The sequence below is a fragment of the Phodopus roborovskii genome, unplaced genomic scaffold (genome assembly GCF_943737965.1).
Source record: "Phodopus roborovskii unplaced genomic scaffold, PHOROB, whole genome shotgun sequence".
Classification (NCBI taxonomy): domain Eukaryota; kingdom Metazoa; phylum Chordata; class Mammalia; order Rodentia; family Cricetidae; genus Phodopus; species Phodopus roborovskii.
Window position 1 is genome coordinate 19,101 of NW_026125493.1, and position 24,496 is coordinate 43,596.

At 42.7% G+C, this 24,496-nt stretch overlaps 1 protein-coding gene and 1 pseudogene across 1 annotated transcript in view; both read right to left on the bottom strand.

Annotated features, from left to right (window-relative positions):
* Positions 1–1,176: 1,176 nt before the first annotated feature.
* Positions 1,177–13,398, bottom strand: LOC127215878 (glutamate decarboxylase 2-like; annotated as a pseudogene).
* Positions 13,399–17,830: 4,432 nt separating this feature from the next.
* LOC127215879 (myosin-IIIa-like) overlaps positions 17,831–24,496 on the bottom strand; it is a gene marked incomplete at its 5' end in the record, with an annotated part of 72,261 nt that continues 65,595 nt past the window's right edge. The window contains 2 exon segments of the mRNA XM_051176352.1: positions 17,831–17,936; positions 23,649–23,792. Of these exon segments, the coding sequence (XP_051032309.1) occupies positions 17,831–17,936; positions 23,649–23,792 (250 nt within the window).

The window sequence follows — 24,496 nt, forward strand, 5'->3', positions numbered from 1 at the left end:
CCTACATGTTGGCAGAAGGAGTAGTATGCACTCTTTGAAGGGCACAGGAGGAGCATGAAGTTCTGTGCCATGATACCCAACAAGGATGACCAGAGTTCTTAGCCTGCATCTAGCTAGCACCCAGTGATAGACAGAAGCCAGTGTGTAGCAGACATGTGGCTCAAAGATCAGATGGGAAAGACTCCTATGTCATTTCTTTATGGTACTTGCAATCTTCACGGAGGTTTGACTAGATTTAGAATGATCTAGGAGGTATGCAGTATTTCTAGGTGTGTCTATGAGATGAGAGTGTTTCCAGAGAGGATCAACTCGGGGGGGGGGGGGAAGACCCATCTTGAAGTGGAGATGGGCACAGAGTAAAAGTGGAGAGGAGAATGTTTGCCCCATCCCTGCTTCCTGGCCCCATCATGCTGTGAGCTGCTTTGTTCCACCATGCCTTCTCATCACAATGAATTGTCTGAAAGTATGAGGGAGATTAAGCACATCCCCCAAGCTGACTTGTGCTAAAACATAACTAAGATGGTACTAAATCAAGTCAGCCAGCTTAGAGTTAAATGGCTAAAGATACAGGTTTGAATCTATCAGATATAAAAGGATAGTTTTAATCAGAAGAGTTCACCGACAGGGCGGGCATCATCCAGTTTGGATTACATGAAGCACTGCATTAGAGAGTCAGAAGGGTTGGAAGCCACACTGCCTTTTCTCCTGCTTCTTTCCTTCAACCTGACATAGCATTAGACAGACACAGAGGATGGGAGGATTAAAATGATTTCCCTTTGGGGTTGTAGAGATGGGTCAGTGGTCAGAGAGCCAGGTACTGTTCTTGCAGAGTGCTAGAGTTCAGTTCCCATCCAGGCTGGGTGGCTCACAACTGTCTGTAACTCCAGTTTGAGGGAGGCCTCTGGCCTGCATGGATACCTGCATACATGTGTGCATACCCCACACAGATATACTCATAACAAAACACATCTGCTTTGTCTTTGAGGTTCCCATGCATTTCAGAGACAAGGAAGCTATCCCACTGGACAGCTCAGCTCCACTCAACCCCCCTCCCCCATTCTTTGAAGAAGTGTCTCCAGGAAAGAGAACATCTGGAGATGAAGTACTTCCTGGGGTTATTCATTAAACTGGGGCTCATCAATGTAATTGTATGCTGGAAAGAATGTAAACACATACATGCTCTGATGTGAAGGCAATGAGCCTGGGCACTGCAGCCATTCCTTTCTCCTTGACTTCTGGAAACATCTTATAGCGGGCAATAAGCATAGCATACATGTTGGAGATGGCACCACCTGAAAGGGCACAGAAACCATTACCTTTTGCATTCTCCATCAACATTTCTCATGCAAGCTGCATTCCTTATTTCCACAGACCTAGAACAGTTTCTCTAACTGTGTGTCATAGCCCAATATGACATCATATAACTGCATGGTGTGGGGAGGGCAGGGTTTAAAAATTGTCATCAGTAAAAAGTTTCAGAATATACAATAACCACAAATTATTTCAAAATCAAACATATGATGAGTCTGAGATGTTTCTGGTAGTGCTTGTCTGTGTTACATTACCCAGCGTCACTGTAACTTTGATTCTAAGCACACATAATGTTCACTTGGCCTTTTGTGTCTTGCCACACAATACCAATGAGTGCCAATGGAAATGCATTGGCTCAGATACCAGATTATGTGTGTTATGAATAGCAGGATTTTTGCTGTACATACAGAAGTTTTTGCTCTTATAGAAATTTAATAGCTTAGTTATCCAAAACAAAGTTAATATTTCTCTATCATTGTTCCTTAGCTGGTACATATCAGTGTATCTGGATCACATGTGTTAGAATGTTTGATTTTTTTTATAAGTTGCTATTGAGTTTCATAAATAATTATGATGAGTGAATACTGGTTTGGAACTAGGACAGAATTTTCAACAATTTCTGAAATGTCTCTAAATATACTTCTGCCATTTGATATTGTGTATTGATGCAATTTGGCATTAGCTATTATAAAACTGAAATAAGGAGTAACTCTAAAAAATGGTGATGTCTTTACATAGTTCACTATCAAGGATTTTGTCAAGGTTTAATTCCTTTCGTAAAACTAAACATATATGTCTCATTACTACACAAATTTGTTTGTCCTTAATAAGTGGTAAAATGTTATCCATAACAAAGAATTACTGTAAAATAATTGTTTATGATTTGTTATTAGTGAATGTTTTATTTGTATGTCTAGAAACCCAGGTGGATTGAAAACTTTCCAGGTAAAAGAAGGGATTATGAGTGGGAAAAGTTGAAGAAACCCTGACCCATAACTTCCAGGTAAAACCCTGATAGCATCCTTTTGAACTGCATCAGATTCAGGAAGCACATTGGGTCTAACTACAGGAAGGAAAAACATCTGTAAATGGGGGGGGGGGGCATAGTGATGGGCATGTTCAAGGCCAGCCTGGTCTGGAACAACCAGGACTATAAAGAGAAAGCGGCTGCAGGGGTGGAATGGAGGAGACAAGCACCTCAAGGGGAGTTTTAGCTTATTTAGCTCTTGCTGGGGAGTTCTTTACAGTCTTATCATGTGGTGCATAATGGCTTTGAACTCAATCTTCCTGTCTTAGCCTCTCCAGTGCTGGGATTTATGTATGTACCACTATGCACATCTTGAAGAGACTTTTGAAAAGAGATTTTTACCCCCCTTTCTTTACTATCTAGTTTATAAGCATAACCAGTCGCCATTAGACCTGCAAAATCCTGGTACTATGATGGTGGCAAATAGCTATTTCTTTTCATTTCCAGCAATGCTTTATGTTTGAATTGAGACATACAAACTGTTGTTAATGTTGCAGGCTGCTAATGGTTCCTACAGAATGTGGGGTAAACATCCATACTCATCTCATCATCCTCTGTTCATTCCTCTAAACCAGTCTTTTCTTTCAAAGTTATCCTGAGATACAATTGCATTCATTAATGCAATGCTGTTTGATGATGTCAGCTCTATATGGAATTATATTTCCTGTATCTCCCCTAGACTGTCAAGGATTTCATATGATAAAGTTTTACTCTACTCCATAAGGAACATCTCACATGACAAGCAATGAAACTTTCTGTAGGACTGTTGAGAAGCTTAGGAATTTTGTTACCCAGAAAATATGATTGCACATGAATATGCTGGCATAGAAAATATGAGACCATAAGGCAGAGTGGAAGTGTCATTCCTCTGCCTCACTCCAAGGAAGAAACTCTTGGAACTATTTCATGATGGTTTGATTAGTTTTTCTTCTTGTGACTGAGGAGCAGGCAGGCTCTGCCAAGTTGAAGGGCCTATGCATGACTATGATCTTTGCCTTGTGAGTCCTTGGGCTCTGATACAAACAGGCCACTTGGTACAAAGCAGCCACCAACCAGACCCTGGCATCCCCACAGTCCAAATTCAGGCTATTACTACCTTGTTGGACCCTAGAGATGCAAGACAGCAGGAAATAGGTCAAGTATGTTCAGGTCAGATGCCCAGTTGAAAGACAGACACTGTATGATGCTGGACTCAAAACAAAGCTTCTGAGGACATTTAATTCTAGCTTAGGATTTTTCAGTCTTAGCACTGGCTGACATTTTGAGTTATAGAATTTCTTAAAGGCGGGTTGTCTTAGGTAATGTAGGGTCTTTACCCCTCTTCATGGCTTCCATTTGCAAGCAGCACTTTCTTTCAAAAAACCACGACAACTCAAAATATGCACAGACATTCCCAATGGTTCTTTTGGAAGGGCAAAATTGGCTCCCTAGTTGAGAACTGAAGTTCTTGTTATATTTCCCAGCCTGAGCGTGGGGTGAGGGGAGAAAGAAAGGGGGAATGTATACAAAGAAAGTGCTCTTCAAGTACAATGGAGAGGCTTCCAGCCCTGACCTCCTGCTCCTCATTTTGCACCTCTGTCATTCTCCAGCTAAAGGATTTGCAACCCTGAGGATGAAAAGACTGTGTAACACCACATGTGGATGAGGATGGATGCCTGAATCCTACAACCTCTAATGACTATGTCAGGAAAAAAATCTGTGACTAAGCCTCGGTCCTTATTCTTTATAGCCGGTCAAAGAGTAGAGGGTTCTTTGATTTTCAAGTGTAGAATTCTGTACATCACATATACAGAATTGTAGGAGTCATAATGGAATTTCCAGGAAGCACCAAATCTCTGGGTGCTAGTGGTGGAGATGAACAGATGTGAACAATAGTCAAAACAAGCTGAGCAATTTGTCCAAGTCAAAGACCCAACTCTAAGATTTAGTCCTACTCACATCCCTTGAATCATTCAACTCTTTAGCCCAGGAACAAGGTAGGTAAAACATCTACAAGCAAATAAGAAGGCTATGAGCTATCATTCTTCTTGTAGGATGATGAGGAAAAACAGGTCCTCTTTGCTTTCTGTTGCTGCCACCTGTGACTTTGGAATATTTATATTACAGTGTAACACTACATCTATGGCTTTTACACCAAGGTGAGAACATAGGAGTGTTTGGGCTTAAAGGAAGAAACTCCATAGTCTCTACCTGAATTTGCCACCATCCACTATCTGGGACATGCAGGTGCCAAGACAAGCTAGATAATTAGGCATGTCCTCTATTTAGACAAGCCAAAATTTCATAGTCAACAGATTTCTACTTCTGTGAGCCTTTAAAATAGAAACCAGGTTTTTCTTGGTGTATCTCAGACAATCACCCTTATAAGAGAATGAGTAAAGTAGAAATGATTAACATCATAACCCTTGTAACCCTACCTAGATCTCCATGAAAATATGTTTTATGCAGAATTTGAGGCCACAAAGACCATACTACAAACTTGGCATCAAAGGAGACTAAGTACTAAATTGCCTAGAAAATGAAGGAATCTGTCACAACTAGTGTTCAATGGCTTTTTTTTTTTTTTTAGGATAATTTTCTGTCCCATTTAACTAACACTTTCCTCTTTAGCATCTGAGAAAACATGCTATGTAGTTAAAAACATAAAATAACAGTTGAGAGATAGTTAGGCAAACATATGTAAGTTTTGTTCTCAAGGCCACTGTTGCTTGGTTATTGTTTCATCTTCACACATCTTCTTTCTTCTCTCACCTGCCTTTTGCAGGTTTGCTTAAGAGGGATCAGAATCCAGCCATGCTATGCCTGACAAGTGAAGGTGTTGCTCTGGCCTCTCTTGTTTAGCCCACCCATCAGAGCATACTGAAGATTGGCTTTCTCTTACTGATTAGGTTCCACTCTGACCCTGGGCTTCTTCTGCATGGGTCAGCGACTTTCTCCATTGCCCTCCTTCTCTTTCATAGATGAATCAAATCAAGGTCACAGTCATGAGCTAAGGGCACAACATTCTGTTTCGGGTTGACTCTATGATCTGGGAGAGGTGTAAATAATGGAGCCTAGGATGTGATGGCTTATATAGAAGGCAAAATGGAAAAGAGTGGATGCCATGATAAAAGAAGGGAGGAAAATATCTCAAAGGGATCACTACTCTCTTTTAGCTCTAAAAAGTCATCTCCCCATGCATTGATTGCCCTCCTTGAAATTAGTCTAAATCCACTTCCCTGCTCACTATTCCAGAGACTAGAGAAGGGAATGAGCTCTACTGAGGAGATACACTTCGGTATACAATATCACACACTTAGCGCCATATTAAACGACTCTTTCCCATTTCACTAATTCTGGTAAATGCAGCAAGGCTGAATTTTCTTATTAGCAATCGTTATTCTTTTGTCCAGCAATATCCATACATCTTATATGTAGGGTTATGGTAGAAGAATGAGGTGTATATCATGTCTGATTGTACTCTCTTGAGCACAAACAACTTTTAAACTTTAGTAAGCTTGAAGTTATGTTCAGTGGACTCAGTCACATTCATTAATTTTGGTAAGTACACAGCCTAGGTACCTTATCATAAACACAAAATAGATGTTAAGTTTATAACATGGCGTATCAGAAGAACAAAACAGAGAAAAATAAAATATATATACCAGGAGAAAATATTCCATCTCCAGAGCCCCCTGGCCAGCCAATGATCTCTCTCATTTTCTTTAGTGTGACATATTCTAACAGCACAAATACAGGAGCAATCTCATAGGTGAACCTGAAATGTATAAATGACCATATTTTATGTATGCAGCTCAAATAAGTTATTCATCATTACAATATCACAGAATTTCTCTGTTCTTTAAAACTTACATTCATAGATGTAAGGATTATAACATTAAATATAAAATTATCTATAAAAGGTTTTTCAAAATGTTGCTCATTTTCTGTTGCCTTAAAGTCAAGATCTTCAATTATTGGCATAATGTGCAAGGGTAGTTTGTCATATTGAATACAGAACATGACATAGTGGGACTATGTAAAATTGCAACATTGGGCTCTATTCTCTTTCACATAAAATTATTTTAAATCAAAATTTTAAAAAGTCTCTTTGTATTTTAATATTTTGAAGTTTGATAAAAACAAAGACATGTAAAGGCATTAAAAAAATTAAGCCAGGCTGAGAACACATAATGCAAAGAGATTTACACAAAAGAAATTTTGTGTAATCAGCTACTTACATGTTAGTGTTTGCTGTTGATGTCAGCCAGTCTGCTGCTAACCCAACCATATCCAATCCAGTAGACAGCTGATTAAAATATCGGGGATGTCCTGAATAAAATGGAATTAGGATTGCAACCAGTGAAAATAAATATCTCCCAAACAATTTTTTTAATAGCTAAAGGATCTTGAAAGACACTTCAGTTACTAGAGATGCATATTCAGAAATCTAGTATGCAAATGTGCATCTGAGCACAAGACACATGATCACATGCACATATGTGCATACACACTCAAGCAACTCTTTTTCTCACCAGAGGCTACTTAGAGTTTAGTTTTCCAAGACATACTCTAAAGATCATCTCTCAAATAGGCCCTTTAAAAATAATATGTACTTTGCAATGTGGGACTAGATCACTTCCTACTATACTTCCAATATAATTGCAAACTAAAATGTTGTGGTATCCCAAATCATTCCTCTCATTTGCATTGATATTGCTAACAGTCCTTTTGTTGAGCTGTTTCAAGAATCAGTCATACCATGACATCCTTCAGGCATGCCAGCATTCATAATAATATCGGTGACAAATGACTGATGATTACAAAGACAGGGCAAAAATGAAAAACTAGGACACTCTGCCGAGTGCTTTGCCCTGGATTCAAAGGTGATGAGTGTCTAGAGATGGCCTAGACAAAGCTAATTCTTGACAGTTTTTCCCTGCTTGAGTTGTGATTATGATCAACAAAGCCCTGTCCTAGTTGCGATTTAAAGCAGAGCTGAACACAGACCTGTGAAAAAAATATAATCAATGGCTAGATTGACCCATTAAAGGGATTATCTAATCAGCTTCTAGATTTCTCTAAAATTCTGTAAATGGACTGACATTCATATACCCCCCTGAGGCTGTTATTTAAAATGTGCTTATAAATATCTCATCAGGAGCCTATTTTCCCATTTTGTCCCTTAGAAGCCTATCAATAAATCCATGTTTTGTTTAGCAACAGCAATTTGGGAAGGAGTAAAATGATGGAAGTAGCATCCGATTTAAAAAAAAAAAAAAGTTATCTGTCACTTGCTGGACATCTGTTTGGTGCCTGTGATGTGAGTCTCACATCCCAAGTGTGGGCAAAACAAGATAAAGGACAGCACTGGAAAAAGCACATTGCTTATCTCTGGGACTAGAAGGCTTTCTTATCAGCTCTGGGCATGTGGCTAGAGAGTTTGACAATGGGAACAGATAGGCACTGGGAAGAATTGCATTTTAGAGGGACTGGTATTTGTGCAACTCTAGTTAATTCTTGTCATTACCTCTTTATGGCCTCAAATCATGCCTCCGCCCCCTTTTTCTCCTCTGTGAGCCCTTTGACTCTGACCTCATCAGTTTGCTCATTGACAAAAGGTATAAAGTCCCTCTGCTGCTGCAGAAGCTGTTACAAGAAGCCACTCCCTACTCTCTGCCTCATTGACTCCCCATTTCATTGCAGCCCAAAGCTGACATCAGAGCCCTCCACGCTGCTGTCCCTAAATAATTTTTGAGTGAGGAAATCATTTGGATTTATAGCTTATAGGCATTTCTAGATGAATCTACCTATTGCCATACACTATCTAACTCTGTGGAAATTCTGGCACATTAACCTCTGCATAAAACCGAGAGGATATCTAAGGTGTGTGCAGGAGCTCTGGACATCAGCACTCCAGTCCACTATGCTTGAACAGATACTCTGGGTAAACTAAACACAAGTTTGATGCATCTGCTACCTTGTTTCCTTCACTCCATATAGTTTTTGACCTTGATCTGCATTTTTATCTGACTTTCTCTTGCATCGCAGCTTTCATTCATTGATCATGATGTGAAAGTAGGGAGGGAGGTAGTTTGACAGGTCAGAACTGCATGCCCTTTGGGGGATCTGGCAAAAACATCCCCCCAATTACATTTGTTCTGCTCCTGTGGCCCCTACAAGCTGCCTCCAAGGAATCCCCACTGCATCCATCCAGGGCTGTCTTAGAGTGTAAGAGGCTGCCTCTGAATCTGATAGAGTTCCAGCAGTGCTGGGCATCCTACTGCCCTGGCCCATGTGATATGAGCACTCTGAGAGGGCTACACTCTGCTGCAAACACGGGAAGGCTCCTGTACAGATTAGCAAATGAGTCCCAATGGGTGTGCAAAAGCTAGTACCTGGCAAATGAGACCTGATGCTCACAGTCAGTTGGAGAGGAGCCAATAGTCCTCTAAAACTGCATTTTGTGAACTGACAACCTTCAGAAGGGTGCGGCTTTCTCCTACATTGGCTTTAGTTCTTTTTGTCTAAGGGTTCTCTTAAAAATTGAATACTACTTTAACATTACCCTAATTCTCAGTTAAAGGGAACAATACCCACAGATGCTATTCTGGAATCCTACCATTCATGGAAGTTTCTAGTTCTAACATATCTCTGTAGGTAATTTGAACAAGACACCCAGAGATACCTCATTCAAAAATGTTCCTCACTGCCCTTCAATCCTTTATAAAGTTGGAAGCCAAATGGAAATCAGGTTATCATCGACCAGGTGACATTCTATAAAATGATCTCCCAAGGATCATAAGAATACCAGATGGTGACAGAGAGGGTCACTGTTTTGAAAGACTATGTAGTACCAGTTGACAAACAGGACACTAACAGCATAATAAGCCATAAGATTGACAGTTGAAGATAAAAAGCTGCCTGCTGATGATTTTTTGAAGTGCTATTAAGGGATGTATGGATAGAAGACAAAATATGGCATGGATAATATTGAGATATTCATCTTAACCCATAAGATATTTATCTTGACTTTAAATAAAATGCACCACAGTAACATTTGACTAACAGTTTTCCATAAAAGATATAGCAAAAATCTAAGAATTTCATCGATCCATTTATTTCCTTTGATAGTAATAGAGCACTGATAGGTAGAAGTATTACTTCCATTGGCTGGCAATTCCCATTATCTTAACTCTAAATTGCATTACAAAGACCACCAGCTTTTAAGAATGAAGATGTAAAAAAAATTATGCATTCTTTTCTTTTTTTTATTTGTGAGCAATATAAACAATAGCTAGCAATTTTCCATTAGCATATTTAAATGTCCAATGTGGGATATGGGCCAAGCAGAAAAGAGTTCAAAGCATTGCTTAAGTTTGTATGGATGGATACATGAAAAGCAAATGGAACACAGAGTATTGTTTCATGCTTGACATGTGTATCCCGTTGGTTTTTTTCAGGAGGACTAACTGATGATATCTAACAAACCTCCCAAAATTATAACCCTTAGAAATCAACAAGTTAAATTCATTTCTCCTCATATCTATTTCCAAGTCTACAGTCTTCCAAAGTGAACAATAATTACACAATAAAGCAATTTCCCAAGGCTTCTATACAAACCTTTCTCCTCTGATAAGAATGTTCAAGGGGGATGGGGGGTGGGAAGGCTAAACTGTTTTTGTAGCAAATGTTCTTAAAATGTTAGTTACTTGTTGTGCTAATAAATCACCCACAAAATGGTAGCATAAAATATGGCGTTTGCATGACTAATGCTTCCTTAATATTTCACATTTATTAGTTGTTAGTAAACCTTTCTAATTCTACAAATCATTGCAGATCTTTCAGCCTTCCCTCCTCCACCTCAGAAAGGCATTCATATTTATCACTTTTAATCTGTGTCACTGTGTATCAAAATGATTAGAGACAATGTAGGAAAAAAAAAAAAAAAAAAAAAAAGGACACTCAGGAAGCTTGAGAGGCATTCAAATGGATGTTGCACCTGGAACTACAACATCATTTTATCCTGTTTTAAAGGATTCTATGAGAACCAGATATTCTTATCTACATATACAATCTTTGCAAAAGAGACAAATCCTTACATAATACGTCGGGACTGCTAAGCTAGTCTGTCTCGTGTGTGTGTGTGTGTGTGTGTGTGTGTGTGTGTGTGTGTGTGTGTGTTTCTTTCAAAACAGGAGAAAAGCTGGAATTCAAATCTAAAGTTTAGTCACTTGAAACAAGGCCACAATATTCTCCCTCCATCCTAAAGATTGTGTAAGGTGGTTAGTTGGGGCTCCCGAGTAGCAGCTCCATGCAAGGAAATTGCCACTGGATCTTTAGTCTTTACAGCTCTCCTTTCCATATTCCCTTTCTCCATTTTGGGTCACTTCTACTGGCCCCTGCTGACAAATGGCTGCTTCTACAACCTCTGGTTAATCCCCGTGCCGATCTTCAGATTTATACCACAATGGCGGCTCTGATATTATTAACAAGATGTTTTCGCATCACTCTGATGACGACTAATTTTAAACGAATGTAACTTTGCAATTTTGAAAATAACACGACCCAACAGAACAGAAACGATTTTATGGAAAAAAAAAGAAATTTCAAAACAAAAAAGCTTTATTATTGCTGGTTGCACAATACCTGTTTTAATTGCATATTTTAAAGTTGTTTGGCAATGCGTCAAAATTTCCTCCAAATTTTGTGGTTGGTCTGCTAATTCCCAATTATACTCTTGAAGTAGCTCGTTGGGGTAGTGGAAATCAATCACTTTAGTTGATCTATCGAAACTTTTCACCACATACTGGAGCAAAATATTCATAACATCTTGCAGAAATGCCAGTGTGGGCCTCTCTCCATCACAGGCTGGCAGCAGGTCTGAAGAATGGAATGGAAAGGACGCTTTAGATTTTACTACGCAAAGACCCAAGCAATTACGGATCAGGCAATTTTTCTTTGAACTGAATTTATTAGCACTGTAATCGCAGTGCTCTGAAGGCTGAGGCAAGGGCATTCTCTGGGAGTTGGCGACCAGATCTGGTTTAAGGGCGAGAAGACCCCGTTTCAAACAAAACCCACAGCATCTGGAAACACAAGAAGACATAAATCTTTTTCCGGAATTAAATTTTGCATTTTTATTTGTAATATTGCGTGGTTTATTCTTTTTCAAAAAGAATGGTCCAGCTTGTCTATTTCACAGGTGTTTGTTTTAAATATTCTGAGTTAATAATTTTAAATGTCAGGATTCCACGTCCGGAATGTTTGGGAAATGCCTTCGGGCAAATCAGGAAAAGTGTATCATGCAAGTCAAGACATGGTCTCTGACTTCTGAAGGCTAGATGTTGCCTAAGTTGGCATGTGTGGATGAGTGTGAGCACTCTCTGCGTGCTGTTTGGGAGACTGGAAGTCGTATAAGCGGAGGTAAAATTTAGCGCACAGGGCTAGTAAATAGATTCATTCCTTTGTGAAATCACGGTTATAAATTATTCTGGATCCAAGCAAACATCTGAAAATCCCTGCAATTCCGAATTATCTAGGAGGATATCTGAAAACCTGCCCTACCCAGAGGCTGGGGCAGCACCGCCGAGAAGCCGACATTAGCTTGTGTCAGGGCCGCTGCCACCCCCAATCTTCAAGGCTGTGCTGGCACTGGGCGCTGTGGCCGCCCACTCGGGTTGGGGAAACGCCGGTTGGGGTCCAGCCCGCAGACCCCACGCCCTTCCAATTCAGTGGAAGATTCTCAGAGGGCCCCGCCCCCACCATCCACTTGGCGCGGTGGGGTCAGGCGACTGCGGGGAGGAGCAAGGTCCTGGCCAGCCGGCACCTTTACCTGTTGCGTGCAGAAACGCGTAGTTGATATCCGCTTTGGGGCAGTTGCAGGGTTTTTGGTCGCAGGTGCAGGTGACCTTCCGGGTGGCGGCCCGTGGGGCCATGCTCCCGCCGCTCTCCGCTGGCTTGTCAGAGTCTCCATAGAGTAGAGCTGGACAAGGACAGGGAGCGCGCGTCCTGGGTCAGCCGGCGACAGTCTGGGCTCCCGCATCCCCGCCCATCCTCGAGACTGGGCCTACGCTGGCCGCGGACTAGGCGACATTGCTCCCGCCAACCGCTAGCCCCCGACCTTGCCCGCCCTTCTCCCCAGAGCGCCACCACTTACCGCACAGCTTGTTTCCGATGCCACCGGTGAACTTTTTGAGCTACCTGGCACCAAGCTCTCGCTGCAATCGCCAGACAGAGGGGAGAGCGAAGCAGAAAGAGAACATAGGGGCGAGTGAAATTTAGTTCCAAGTGAACGAGGACTTTAAGTCGGGAGTGTGGGGATCCTGCGCCAACCTTGTGTGCGGCCTGGGGAGACTCTGCTTCCAGCAGGTGGGGGAGCCGGCGGAAACCTGACTCCAGGGCCAGCCCTGGCTTCACGGTGTCCCAGGAAGAAAACCACACCAAGGCTCGTCGCACTTGTTCGCCAGGTGCACAGGTTTCCAGACTCTTCTACTCCCAGTGGCGCCAGAGCTGCCTTTCCTAGACCCCAGGCTTGAGCCCTTGCTTGCCTTCCAGACCCTAAACTCTCTCTCCCTTTCCCATTTTGCCTTTCTTTGCCCCACTCCTTCGCTGCCCAGGGTCTAGAGGTCCAGAAGCAAAGCCCTGGTCCTTGAAGTCCGTCGACTTCTGCAGACGCTGAGGTCTTTCAGGGCTCTATATGCTTAGGGGAAGAGGCCGAGACACCCTGGGTCTCTTCCTAGGGGACAAAAGGCTGAGGAGGTTTGGGGGTTCTCACAGTTAAGGACTAAACCCGGGCAGCAGGGCGAAGCGCCAGAGTAAGTTTCCTGTTGCAGCTGTCAAAGCTTTGGTTATCTGCGTAGTCCCGCAAACCCCAAGCCTCCCCCAAAGCTCTCCCGCTGCAGGTCCGATTGTCCTACCTGTACCAGGGTTCTCGGGATCCCCAGAGCCATCTTCAGATCCGAAGGACCAAAAGCCAGAGCCGGGAGAGGCCATGGGCTCTGCGAGACTGGCGCCGGTCGCCTCCGAAGTGGCTGCGGGAGAGCTGCCTTTGGCTCGACCCTGCACGCGCGCGCGTGCGTCTGTGGTGAGTGTGTGTGTGTGGCGGGAGGAGGGCAACGCGCGGGGACTGGCGCGTCCGCGCGCGACGAAGGTGGGTGTCACACAGGGGCAGGAAACGTGCTGTCTGCGTGTGCCGGTGCTCGTGCGTGTGTTCCAGTCAGGGCGTAGGGACGCGGCTCTGCTGTTCGCCGAGGTTAAATGGGGAAGTCGCCAGGATCCTCGCAGTCTGGAGATTGGAAAGTGGACGGGGCCCAAGAGATTTTGAGGGAGAGGGAGCTCGGTAGGGAGGTGAGGGACTGACGGAGGCGAAATGGAGGGGCTGGATCGTGAGGTGCGAGGCTGTGCGTTCTAGCGCGAGTCAGCTGCGGGGGAGGGAGGGAGGCGTGCCGGCCCCGCGCTGACCCAGCCACAGGCACTCCTGGCGCTGTCCATGGTGCTACCGCAGCCCGCCGCGCGCTGCCCTTGGTGACCCAGAGACCTGGGAGACCTTGGCGAGACTGGAAGGGTGACCGAGACCGATTTTAGGAGTGCATCGATTGGCTCATTGTTTGAGGGCCGGCTCTGGCTGAGGCCGAGCAAAAGCAGTTCTCGTGCGGGCAGTTCTCGTGCGGGCATTTCTCTAAACCGGCGCCGAGGTCGCTGTGACCTCAAGAGCCCAGGCCACCTGGCCGCAGTCAGGCACAACTTCAGAGCATGGGGAAGGTACCTAGAGGGGAGGGAGGTGGGCTGCCTACACGCCGAAGGATTCATTTCATCTTCGTGGAAGAGCCTAACGTCTTCCTGCTGAGTTGAGCCAGCTTGGGGGGTGGGGGTGGGCACCGTTCCTGCGCAGTCATGCGCTGGGTACCAAGACCCATGGTCCAGATTTTGACTGACGGCTGAAGAGAAAGACTGCTGATTGAAGCAATTAAAATCCACGCTGGAGGCTATCACTGAGGATCTCGGGCTGGGAAAAATTAAATAAATAAATAAAACGACCAGAAACTTCTTGAAAAGGAGCGGGGAGAGCTAACACAGCCCACAGACTGATGGTTGATGGGGGAGGGGATCCAGTTACTAGGTGACCTTGACCCATAGAGGCGTGAAACAGCCTACTGCCTCCCATGCGTGACTCCAGGACGCGGGTGCGTAGGAGGGGTGTAGGAGGAGTACAGGGGGTTTCCAAGTAAGCAAATCAGACTTTCCAAATCCCAGGAGAAAAGGCATCTCCTCTTTTCCGGGAACTCAAACCAATGGCCCCTTCCCAAAAGGAACCCTTAAGGCCGGGGAGAGCCTAGGAACATAAAATCGACAACCCCCAGGGCCAGGGAGCAGTGGCTCTGCTTTTCCTAAAAGAGAAATGAAGCAATCCTTTTTGTTTTCTTTTCCCTAACGGCTCTTAAACAGGGGCGGCTCCTGGAGGGCTTGGGGCCCTCGGAGTTCACTCCTGCCTACACTCTAACCATGGCTCCTCAGGCTCACAGGGAGCTCAAGAAAGACAGGCAGGGAAGTGTTGGTTTCACCCCTTTGCAATCGCCTTCTCTGCGTGTTCAGGGCTAATGTCAGCCCTTCCCATAGTCTCAGTAGCTCCTCGTTCCTTCTCTGAGTTTTTAAACGAAGCACCAATGCTGTTGCCAGAGCAGGGACCTAGAGCCTTCAGTCTTGGCGACCAGAATGACTTATTTTGTTAGAGATTTCGGGTGGCTGTGCAGACGCCCAAGCCTTGGGTCTCCAAGTGCACTCTCTCCACAAAGCTCCTTTTTCTCATATGCCCCAAGCCAGAACCCATGAAGTATCTAGCTAGTGATCGCCCACACCCGCTGAGGCCGCAGGATCCAGGGTGGCATCTGGCTCTGTTGGGTGCTGCCCAATGCGAGAAGCAAGCAGGGGCATGGTCAAGCAAGGCTGTAAACTTGACCCTAGGCCTCAGTTTGACCAGTCTTTAGGGCACTCTCAGTCACTTCATCTGGCAGAGTCAACAGCTCCTGGAATTCAGGGACCTTGGATCCAATGTCTGCTGGGCACTTGCTCCATCAAGCCTTGCTGATATGACTCACAGAGCCTGGTTCTTTGTTTAGATCCATACCAAATCCTGCAAATAATTTGCTTCAAGCCAGCTGGCTCCGGATGAAGCTTTTTTACTATGGATGAGTGGTCCGAAATAGAAAGGTTCATAAACACACACACACACACACACACACACACACACACACACACACACACACACACACACGAACGCACCCACCTTCCCGAAAACAAAAAGAATCTCAATATTTGAATTTAATTTCTTCAAAAATAGTGACTTAAAGCGGCGCCGTTTAAACGCAATTAAAGCTCTCAGCCCTGCATGTTTTTAAATCAAATGGTGGTATTTACAATAAAAGAAATCCTTTTTTGCTATTCCCCACTTCAGATGCAGGTGGGACTAGGTTTGTCTTTTAAAAATCTATCCCTTCCTGGACAGCAATTTGCTTCGTAAATTTCTTTCATTTTCCCAAAGAGCCCATCTCCCCCTCTCCCCTTTTGCTCTGGTTGGCGACAACAAAAGAGCACAGGGAGGTAATAATTACAGCCATTAGTTGACAAAGGAGGCAGCCCAGACTGGGATGGGAAGGCTGCTACCCGGAGGAAGGCTTTCCGAGGCTTCTCTTCTACTGTGGGAGACCCGCACCACATCTGCACAGACCACAGGAAGGTGTCCCAGGACAACCCATTTCTTGCCTGCAGTGCACCCAAAAAACCCGTGGCAGATTGGGCCAAAGAAGGGTACTTGGTACAAATTTTCCCCATGTCCTTTTGGTGCTTAAATGTTGAGAAACTGAGAAAGTATAGATGAAAAGAAAGGGGGGATGAAAACAACTAAGACATTGCAATCTTCCACCAAGGTCTGGCTACTTCCCTTTCCAGTCTTAACCTGGAGTTCAGGGACCTGGGGTAGAGGTGTTTGTCGCCTCTTTACCCAGAAGTTAATATGCATTTGCAAATACTCTTGGGAGGACTCTAGTATTGGGGGCCACTGGAAGCTAGGACTGAATGATGGGTCTGCAGGCTTAGAAGCAGGGTTCCTCCCTACAGCCAGCACCTGCTCCAGGTGGGGCGCTGGAGCCACAGGAAGCCTAGCCAGCACAGGGTACCCTACTCCCGCCTCCCGGAGCCCTGCCAGCCTGGTTTCTTGTGCCAGGTACAAGTCCTGACAATCGATTCATGGGTCGTCACTATTAGGATGACTCCTCTGTCCAGCCTGTTTGTCGGACTCCAAACCGGAGTGGAGCTAACTAGGGAAGGAACAGAGCGCAATTGGATTTGGGGCTTGGCCCCGTCACGGTAGGAGGCCTCTCCTCCGCCCGGACTCCATTTGTAAGATGTTCACCAGCTGCACAGCCTAGTCTGCGAGTTTTAGAGGCTAATTCTGTAGAGACCATGACAACTCCCGGACACGGACACAAATGTTATCAGCGCTGCCACCTAGTCCTCCCTGGAACCCTGCCTGCACCTTCTTTACCCACTCTGGGTGGTGTGGACCTGGAAGGTGTCTTACATGGATGGGTTAATCTGGAGCTTTTTTTGTTTGTTTGTTTCTTATTTTTGATAAGTCAAGTATTGAGGAAATTGCCTACCACCCACTACCTTTTTGCCCACTTTTGTGTGGTCAGCTTCCAGTGAGGGGAGGGTACTTCAAATTTTCTCAGTAAGAGATCTTACCATTTGACAGTCCCCAATGCGAGGGCCAGTGGCAGTGAGGCTTGGCCGCCACCGAGAAGGCTATTTGAGCCAGAGCCAGTGTGGGACTGGAGGTCCCTCCGGAATTCTAAATACAGTTTAAGGTACACTGTGCTTGAGGGTAACTGGGGCTGGGAATTTGCTGCTGAAGACAGAAGTCATCTCAGTTTCTGCCACCAGCCTAGCTGATTACCAGAGACAGAGGCCCCCAAGGTACAAGGCAGAAACACCCTTGTAAAACTCACTTGCCAAGATGGTGATTTTATTTAGCAGTGTTAGCAGTATTAATAATCAAGAGAGGAGATAACCCGAATTTGAGATGAGTTCACCTTCAGAGTTCTTTCCACTGCCACCTTGCCTTTGTTCTGGCATATACAACCAAGAATGGCTGTCCTTTGGCCCTGGGAAAGTCTTTTCAAGAAAGAAGAAATCGCTTAATTTGTTTAAAAATAAGCAAAGGGGTGGTGACGGCCCAGGCACAGATAGAGGAATAATGTGGGCCATTAGGGCAATGGGGGTGATGGACAGGTGGGAGTAGTCTGGGGATCCAGTATCTGGAACTCCCAAAGGGGTCTATTCTCTCTTGGGTCAGGGCCTCGAGGTGGCCCTAGTATTTGAGAGCAGAGCTGGCAGGCTATCAAAGGCTTTGGTGCCTGAGGGTTCTGAGGGTTCCAGTTTGAGGGTTTGCCCGCTGTAGCTTTGGCCCTTGTAGCATCTCAGGGGCCAGCACTTTCTGAAGGCTCCACAGCTGTGCTACAGCTGCTGTACCAGGCGCTGGCGCTGGGAGGTTTTCCGCAGGAGCCTCCTGTAGTCATAGGGGTTGGCTGAAATCTCCTCGCTGCCCTTGGCAGTCCAGCACCTGCAAGTTAGACAGGGTTCTCTCAGTCTATGGCAACTGCTCAAAGCAGCCAGAGAATTTCCTCCAACCCTCCTAGGGCTAGGTGCTCCTGTTCCTTGAGCTGTCCACCAACCATAGACATTTAAGATACAATCAAAATCCTAGGCTAAATGACTCAACGTAGCTGTCTGTAAAAATGTTCTTCAGTTTTGCAGAGTTGAAACTAGTGGCTTTTGTGTTCAGATGAGAGCATATCACAGAGGCAGGCTTTGTTTGGAACAATAATTCACAGCTAATAAAGAAATGCTTATTCTAGAATGTGCCTTATTTAATTTTTTAAATACTTTTACCAAACAGGAAGATTCAAGGTATATAAATACATGTCCACCTTCTGGATTTTTGTTTATTTTCTTTTCTTGTTTTTCCAGACAAGGGTTCTCTGTGTAGTCCTGGCAGACCAGGATGGCCTCGAACTCAGAGATCCTCCTGCCTCTGCCTCCTAAATGCTGGGATTAAAGTCAAGTGCCATCACTGCCCAGCTCACCTTCTGAACTTTTTGTTTTTTAATTTATTGTTTTACATGTCGATCCCAGTTCCCCCTCCCTCCCTTCCTCCTTTCCTCCCTCTCTCCCTCTTACCCTCTCTGTCCCTCACATGCACCCTGACCACCCTCCCCTCCCATCCCCCCACCCCAATGGATGGCATTGCACCTTCTGGACTTTTAAATACTGCCTCCATCTGACTAATCACTCTAGCAGGGGCACAGGCACTCCTTGCTCTGTTGGCTTCTCAAGGCTTCATTTTTTTTTTTTTTTTTTTTTTATCCCCAGACAGGGTTCCTCTACTTAGACCAGGTGATCCTATTCCTCCCTGCACTGTAGACCAGGCTGGCCTTGAACTCAGAGATCTGACTGCCTCTGCCCCCTGAGTGCTGGGATTTTAGTTTCTTTCTTTCTTTCTTTTTTTCAGAATAGGAAAAACAAATATAAATAACTCATTTGGTACTACAAGAGACCTAAAAGCAATCTTGAACAAAAAGAACATTATGTGGTTCAAAAACCTACAAAAAAGTGATAGCAAACAAAACAGCATAAAAACTGTCATAAAAACAGATACACAGACCAAGGAAATGGAATAGAGGGCTCATAAATAAACAGATTCATTTTTAGTTCACTGTGTTTGACTAAGATGCCAAGAGCTTATAGAAGGGAAAGGACAATGTCTTCAATATATGTTGTTGGGAAAACTGGATACTTCGCAGCATATATGGAAGTCCATTCAAGAAGATTAAATACTGCCATCCAAGACAGCAAATCTGCTAGAAGAAAATATAGAGGAAAATATCTACAACACTGGTTTGGACAGAGGATTTTGAATGTCATCACCAAATCACAGGTGACAAGTGTAAACACAAGCACAAACAGATCAGATTTTACCAAAAAGTGGGTAAATAGGATTACAGCAAATAAAAGAATCAAAACAGTGAAGAAATAATTCACTAAAGGGAAAGAAATATTTGCAAATGATAAAACGGATAAAGGGGACAATGTCTAAAGTATACAAGGAACTCAAACGATTCAATAAAAATAAGTGAAATGGTTAAAAAGTGGCAAAAGACCTGGAGACACCTTTCAAAAGAAAGCACGCAAATAATCTAAGATGTACATGCAAAAAGTGTTCAGTGCAAGGCTGAGTGACTGTCACGTTTTAGGAACAAAGGGTTCCAGTACCAATACAGTACCATTCTGACTAGAAATAAGAAAGAATCAAGTTTCCAACAGTCTGACAAGAGGACTGGTTTGCTTAAAATGATATAGTCACTAAACAGGGTTAGGGAATCTCCATGTTCAGCAGCCTTAACAGATTGCTAAATTTTTAAAAGAGTGAACATTTGAAATAATTTTGTTAGGTTAGAGAGATGACTCAGTGGGTAAAAATGTTTGTTGCGCAAGCCTGATGTCTTGAGCTCAGATCTCTGAAACTTGTAGAAAGCCAGTTGTAGTGGTGGGAATCTACAATCCCTGCACTCCTACAGTACCAAGGAGGTACACCTGGGAGAGCTGATCTGAAGCCTGGGGTATGTAGTATAGCAAGCAGTAAGATCAAGAGGCAAAGGTAGAATGCAAAAAAAGCTTGCAAATGTTGCTTTCTGTCTGCAACATGAACACTGTGACACATCTATACTAGAACTCGAATGCATATGATGCACATACACAGAAAATTAAAAAGATCACACTCTAAGGGAAGTAGGTAGAACAAACAGGTCGCATGGGTATTTCCATTTACAGGAAATGTTCTAAATAACTACAGAAAGCAAATTGATTAGTGGTTGCCAGGAAACAGGAGTGGAAGGGTAGTGATATTGGTAGGCATTAGGTTTCCTTGGGGAGCCATGAACACATCCTAAAGTTAGTGGTGGGCATGCAATAATGTGAATATATTAAACCCACTGAATTGGACATTTTTAAATGGTCAAGTGAATTCTGTTGTATAAATGTATACATTTTATCTTAAAATTTAAAAGGATCAACATTATTAATCAACAAGGAAATACAATTTAAAATCACAATAAAACATGACCTCATACTATGTAGGATGCCTGCCTATTATCAAAATGTAAATGCTGATGAGTACTGGTGAGGATCTAAAGAAACATAACCCCTTTAACAGTGTTGGGAGAATGTAAATTGGTACAACCATCACAAAGGACAGTGAGTACACCCTTCAGAAACATAAATGCCTTCATATTTACCAACTGTTATTAATGATATCCCCAAAGCTCACTACCAGGTACATCAGCAAAGGAAATGGAGTGAGTATTTTGAGAGAGATCTATAGTCAAATGCTCACTGCCGCATTATTCACAACACCCAAGATATGCAATCAAGCCATGTGTCCATCAACGGATGAATGAATAAACATGTAGTTGTTACACTCCGTGAGGTATCATTCAGCCTTAAGAAGGATTTACAATTCCAGTTGTGGTAATGTGGATAACCCTGGAGGACATTATGTTAAGTCAAATGTCTGTGAAGTTCTGCAGGACCCCCACTCATGTGTGCAGCCTAAAATGTCAAACTCACAGGAGGGTGCTCAACAGGGCTTGGAGACGGAGCTGGGAACATACTGATTAAAGAACATAAATTTTCAATCGGTAGGAACAAATTTAAGAGATCTATTTTGTGATCATAATTGATGGGAGATGTTATTCTGTATATGTTTCTCATACTGGTTAATGAATAAAGCACTGTTGGCCAATAGGAAAGGAGATAGGAGGGACTAAGAGACAAGGAGGAAAGAGGAAGTGGTAAGAAGGAGCCAAGATGGAGAGTCTGGAGAAGGTAGAACCGCCGCCGCCTCTTAGAAATACATTGATCACTTGAAATTTACTTTATGTAGATTTTTAAGGCAATGAAAATTTTAATCAGTTTAAATTAGCTATTCCACATGTAAACATATTTTAAAATTATTCTTTTCATTACCACAAATGCACACGATTTTAATTTATCAATTTAGTTTTTAAAATTTATTTTAAATTTATCAATTTTAATTTGTCAGTTTAAAAAACCCATGAAGTATTATGTTTGTTATTGTTGGTGCACCCTTCCTCAAACCTTACTGAGCAATATCATAAACAGTTGGTGTCTACCTGTTAGTAGCTGTGGGTATATTCTTATACACATAAAGACATTCTTTCTGAATTAATTCAATTGGGCATAAAATTTAGTCTCAAATTTTGCTAATTGTTCCAAAATGTAATTTAGAGCTATTCTCCTTTTGCATTTGTTTTCTGTTTCAATTCAGGATCTCAATGACTTAACCACATTGTTGCTGTGAATTACCTTCACAGTCTACTTAGCAAAAGTCCTCCCCCTTGGATAACTTTGTTCAGCATTGCTAAGTGAATATTATTTTCCTCTAACCTCAAGATCATCTGATATGAAGACCACACCTTTGTTGACCTGATTTTCACTATTTCTTTAAGTCCCCAGAATGTTTACATAAAGTGACAATATTGAACAATGGTCACAGTCACTGAATCTAAGGTTACAAAATCCTGTGTTCAAATTTTCTGACCTCATCATGTGGGTGACTACAGTTACTAGCCTCTGGAGACCTAACCTCCGCATGGAGCAGTAATAGTAACTGTCTTACCAGTTCAATGAGACAACAGCATAGTGTCTAGAACAAAGTAAGCACTCAGACAATGCCGGCTCTTCGTATTCTAGTAGACACAAAATACACATCCATGGATGTTGCTGGGAAGCAGGCAGTGTTTCTGGGATATAATGCATGCACAGTAGGCATGGATCTGTCAGTTGGTGGAAGAGAAAGAATATACTAGAGATGAAGTAGAGTCCACTGTTACAATAGGAAGCAGGCAAATCAGTGAAAAGCAACTGAGCAGAGTGTGAAAACCCCTGGGTTGGGGAACCTTCACTCAGTTTGTGACCACAGGCAACAAATCATTTCATCTCCCTGGCACTTGTGTTCTAGTCTCCCACACAAAATTCTGTGCTTCTGCTAAAATCCCACCAAGTGTGGTCAGGTTATAGTTTTTAGTTCAACAATGAGACAATGCATCTGTTTTTGGAGACAAGGGTTTACAGATCATACTTCAGGTAGAGTTAGAAAGAGCAAACGAAGGTGGATAATAATAGCCATCAGTATTTATAGAAATCCTCTTCTATGTACATAGTGTGCTAAACAGATTGTCATTTCACTTAATCTCTGTAACAAGATAGTGAGGTAGGAATTTTGAAGATTCCTCTGTGGGAATTAAGAGCTCAGAAACACAAACAAAGCTTCTCAAGTGGCTCAATCAGGGTCCAAACTCCAGACATTTGGACTTCAAGAATTCTCCTCTCTAACCATAATTGCATACTGCAAAAGAGAAGAGTGAGTGATTCTGGGTACCCTAGCCTAACAGGATGCTGGCTAAGGATTTCCAATCAGCTCCCAGTTGCCTGTTAATGCTCTTATTTCTCATGTACCATGCTTAAATTTTATTATGCACCCCTAGTTTCAAAACTGCTCAATGAATTTTGGAGGAAAGAGGAAAATTATTCCTAAAGTTTTATATAAGCTGCAAGATAAATTACTTAATGTCACAAAATTAGTGGTAAGATAAAAAAGACACCTATTATTTTCATGAATTCTTTTTTTCCAAAATTGTTTTTGGTTTGTCATCCCTGATTCTGAAAATTAGAAACATAATTAAAAATCCAATAAGTGAGGCCAGTCATGGTGGCATACACCTTTAATCCCAATACTTGGGAGGCAGAGGTAGGTAGATTGCTGTGACTTCTAGGTTAGCCTGGTCTGAACAGAATTCTAGGCTAGCAAAATTAAATGGTGAGACTCTGTCTCTACACACCTGTAAGTAATTAAAATTACATTGTTTAAACCTCAATACAGATATGAGTATGTTGTGCTGCTTATAGTTAGGATAGCAGTTTATCACTTAAATTGACACATTTTAAAGGGATATTGTTAATAACTACACTAAGAAAAGGGGTGTGAATGGGAGCCTTTCCTAGGAAAACTAGAATGTATGATCTTTCTGCCTTTATATAATGATATTACTTTGAGCAATATATCACTAATAAGATGAAATATTCAGGAAAATATAGTATCATTATGGCACATATAAAACAAAATTGTGTAATTTGGAATTTTTGAATTTCCATTTAAAGTTTATTATTGAACATTATACAGACTGTACATTATTACCTTTCATTAGCCTCCATGCATTGATCCTGGTGCTCCTTCTGTGGTCTCCATTCTTTCACATTAGAGCTATGCGCCTTTGGTCCAGAATGAGTGGGCAAAAATTCCTTGTAATAGAAATCTTCCAAACCTAGTAATTTTCCTTGACTGGGAATGAACATATAAGCATGCTACACAATCAGTCTAATTTCTTCTCACTTGACTTACAAACTAAGCATTTTCTTCTTGCTATTTACTGTAAACTAAGAGCATCACAGACATGCCCACATGTATGGGAGGAATCTTGAAATGTAAAAAGAGTATATTCTGTTAATTAAAAACATCCCTCATCTCTTACCTTAAATAGGACATTAACTGCTAGGCTGGCTCCTTTTGCTTTTATCAAGTTTGATTTAATGTGAACTGGTAGTTTCTAGAATTGCTAGTGACAATGGTGTCCAGTTTGGCCAGCCCACATTCACATTCATACCAGGCTCATGGATAACTGTCCTGAAAACTGGCCTTGGTGAGTATATACAAAGCATTTTCAAGTGTTCTCATCCATAACCTTAACTGACAACTGTTTTGGTATTACCAAGTGGTAAATAGGGATCTCTGTTTATGTTCAATATAAGCACTCCTTCTGTTCCTAGCATTATCTGAAAGTTATTTGACATGACAATAAGATTAAAATGTCAAACTATTTAAGTATTGAAAGACTGCAATATTAATAGGGGAAGGAGTCATGTGAAGACCTTGCCATCCTAATGACCCATAGAAGTATAAAATATGACATTCAATGTGTATCAAAGAACCATATAATAAACGGAAAAGAAAGTTTGTGGATACTGAAATGTTTTGATTGCTTAATT